Source organism: Primulina eburnea, chromosome 7 (assembly GCF_022965805.1).
Source record: "Primulina eburnea isolate SZY01 chromosome 7, ASM2296580v1, whole genome shotgun sequence".
NCBI lineage: Eukaryota > Viridiplantae > Streptophyta > Magnoliopsida > Lamiales > Gesneriaceae > Primulina > Primulina eburnea.
Window position 1 is genome coordinate 39,760,614 of NC_133107.1, and position 2,502 is coordinate 39,763,115.

Consider the following 2,502-nt stretch of genomic DNA (forward strand, 5'->3'; position numbering starts at 1 on the left):
GTAATAGTATAGTTGCATTGCATCCCGTGCATTTACCCTAGGATTGGACCTAGGCCCGTGTTTGGCTCACACGGGCCATTAGTTTTGGGGCAATTGATCATCCTTGTACTGTTTTCTATTTATAATATATGCATGATATGTTATAAATAATGAGTATGTGCGTTATTATTATTATAATAACAAAGTTGCATGAATCCGGCAAACATACGATCAAACATGGCGAGCTTTTAAAATAAAATTAATGATGAGACCTTTCAAAATTAAAAAACCATCATTTTGAATAAGATTCAAAATTAATATCAAGTCCGAAAAGGGGAATTATAAATTTGTTTATAATTTCCTTGTCTTCCATCGACAATGGATGCATGATGAACGCTACCCGTACTCGGGGCTCGGCTCATATTATTGAGGGGGCCCTGGGTGCCGGAAAGCTGTGACATCCATTGACATAGTGATGTGAACTACGTGGAACTCCCATGATTTCGGCTCATATTATTGAGGGAACTCATGGCGACCGTCCATTAAGGTTCAATATCGATGGGTTAGGCTTGACACGTGAAGATGAACGACGTCATATTATTGGGTCCTAATCAAACGTGAGACAAAAGTATACGTAGAGGGTTGCATAGCGATGCAATTGGAAACTACCTTTTAGGAATTGTGATTGGCCGATATTATTCGGGATCACAATTCGCTAATTGGACCTTACGTACCTACTGAGGAAAGTGTTTCCCGTTTTCACTAGAGGGTAGTGAAAATGTCAAAACAGTGGGAGCGATAATTTATAAAGTAAAAGTCCAAACTTTATATCTTATTAAATATTTTAAAATAGTCATTAACATTTATCTGTTTTACTTTTCAGTACAAATCTTTGACAATTTCATCAATTCGCATCCCGTTTTCCGTTATTCTCGAAAAACACGTTCTAACCGGACCTAACTATATCACTTGGCTAAGAAATCTAAAGATTGTCTTAAACTCGGAGAAAATCGCATACACACTGACTGAGTCGCCCCCTGCTGAGGCTCCGACCAGCTGCACTCCTGAGGAATTGCAGACCTACAAGGATTGGTGTGACCATGACTTGAAGGCGAGGTGTTATATGCAGGCTTCGATGAACGATGAGCTGCAAAGGCGATTCCAGGATGCTAAGAATGCTGCTGACATTCATATGCACCTCAAGGAGCTCTTCGGTGAGCAAACTCGGCCTTTGAGGCATGCCACAGTAAAGGAGCTCATCACTTTACGCATGCGAGATGGGACTTCGGTCCATGAGCATGGCCTAAAGTTGATTGGGCTCGTGGACAAGCTTGTTGGCATGGATTTGATCTTGCCATCTGAGTTGACCACGGATGTGCTGCTGCTATCGCTACCTAGCTCTTTCGATCCTTTTGTCGTGAACTTCAATATGAACAAGCTCGAGCCCAGCCTTGAAGAGTTGGTGAACATGCTTGTGACTTTTGAGTCCACCATCAAGAAGGAGAAGCCGGTTCTTTATGTGGGCTCTTCATCTGGCACGAAGACCGGTCCACCTGGGAAGGGAAAGAAGCGTTCTTTCAAGCGCCCCAAGAAGAGCGAGCCCTTGAAGAGGCAGACTCCGAGTCCCGTAGTGGCAGCCGCGCCAGCCAAGGCTGAGAAGACAGTTGACATCTGTCATCACTGCAAGAAGCCTGGACATTGGAGGCGTAACTGCAGGGAATATCTTGCGCAGAAGGGTTCTGGCAAGGGTATGTTCTATATTGAAGTAAATATCTCGATTAATTCTACTTCTTGGGTATTAGATACCGGCTGTGGCTCACATCTCTGTAATGATTTGCAGGTGATGGGAAGAAGTAGGAGGCTCCGAGAGGGTGAGACCTTCCTGAGGATGGGCAATGGAGCAAGGGTTGCTGCCAAAGCCGTAGGAGATGTTTATTTAATATTGAACAATGATTTTAAGCTTGTTTTGAGAGATGTTTTGTATGTACCAGACTTGGTTAAAAACATTATTTCCATTTCTATGCTTGATATTGATGGATTTTCTTGTTTATTTGGCAAAGGTGTTTGCAATATTTACAAGAATGAATGTTTAGTTGGTACGGGTGAACTTGAAAACAATCTCTACACCTTAAAATTAAAAGATATTCCACTTAACAATGTCCAAACGATAACAACAACAAATAATCGCAAACAAGATACTCTTAATTCGGCACAATTATGGCATGCTCGATTAGGTCATATTTCCCTAAGAAGGATGAACAAGCTAGTGGGAGTTGGCATGTTTGATATGTCCGATATTAATGCTCTTACGACTTGTGAATCCTGTCTAAAAGGAAAGATGACCAAAATTCCCTTTAAGGGCCATGCGGAGCGAGCCAAAGGGTTATTGGATTTGATCCATACCGACGTGTGCGGTCCACTTAGCATCACCACTAAGCATGGACATTCCTACTTCATCACCTTTACCGATGACTTTTCGAGGTATGGGTATGTGTATTTGATGAAATACAAGTCTGAAGCCTT

The 2,502-nt window shown here is 42.1% G+C and overlaps 1 protein-coding gene across 1 annotated transcript; it reads left to right on the forward strand.

The window, feature by feature from the left end:
* The first annotated feature begins 1,401 nt into the window (after nucleotides 1–1,401).
* LOC140836232 (uncharacterized) lies at nucleotides 1,402–1,954 on the forward strand. Its single transcript, XM_073201607.1, has 2 exons — nucleotides 1,402–1,727; nucleotides 1,820–1,954. The coding sequence occupies exons 1-2, from the start codon at nucleotides 1,409–1,411 to the stop codon at nucleotides 1,834–1,836; spliced, it is 336 nt and encodes a 111-aa protein (XP_073057708.1). The 5' UTR covers nucleotides 1,402–1,408; the 3' UTR covers nucleotides 1,837–1,954.
* The last annotated feature ends 548 nt before the right edge of the window (nucleotides 1,955–2,502 follow it).

What these genes read in the sequence shown, in the direction of transcription:
- LOC140836232 (XM_073201607.1), top strand. Translation starts at nt 1,409, where the DNA reads ATGAACAAGCTCGAGCCCAGCCTTGAAGAGTTGGTGAACATGCTTGTG.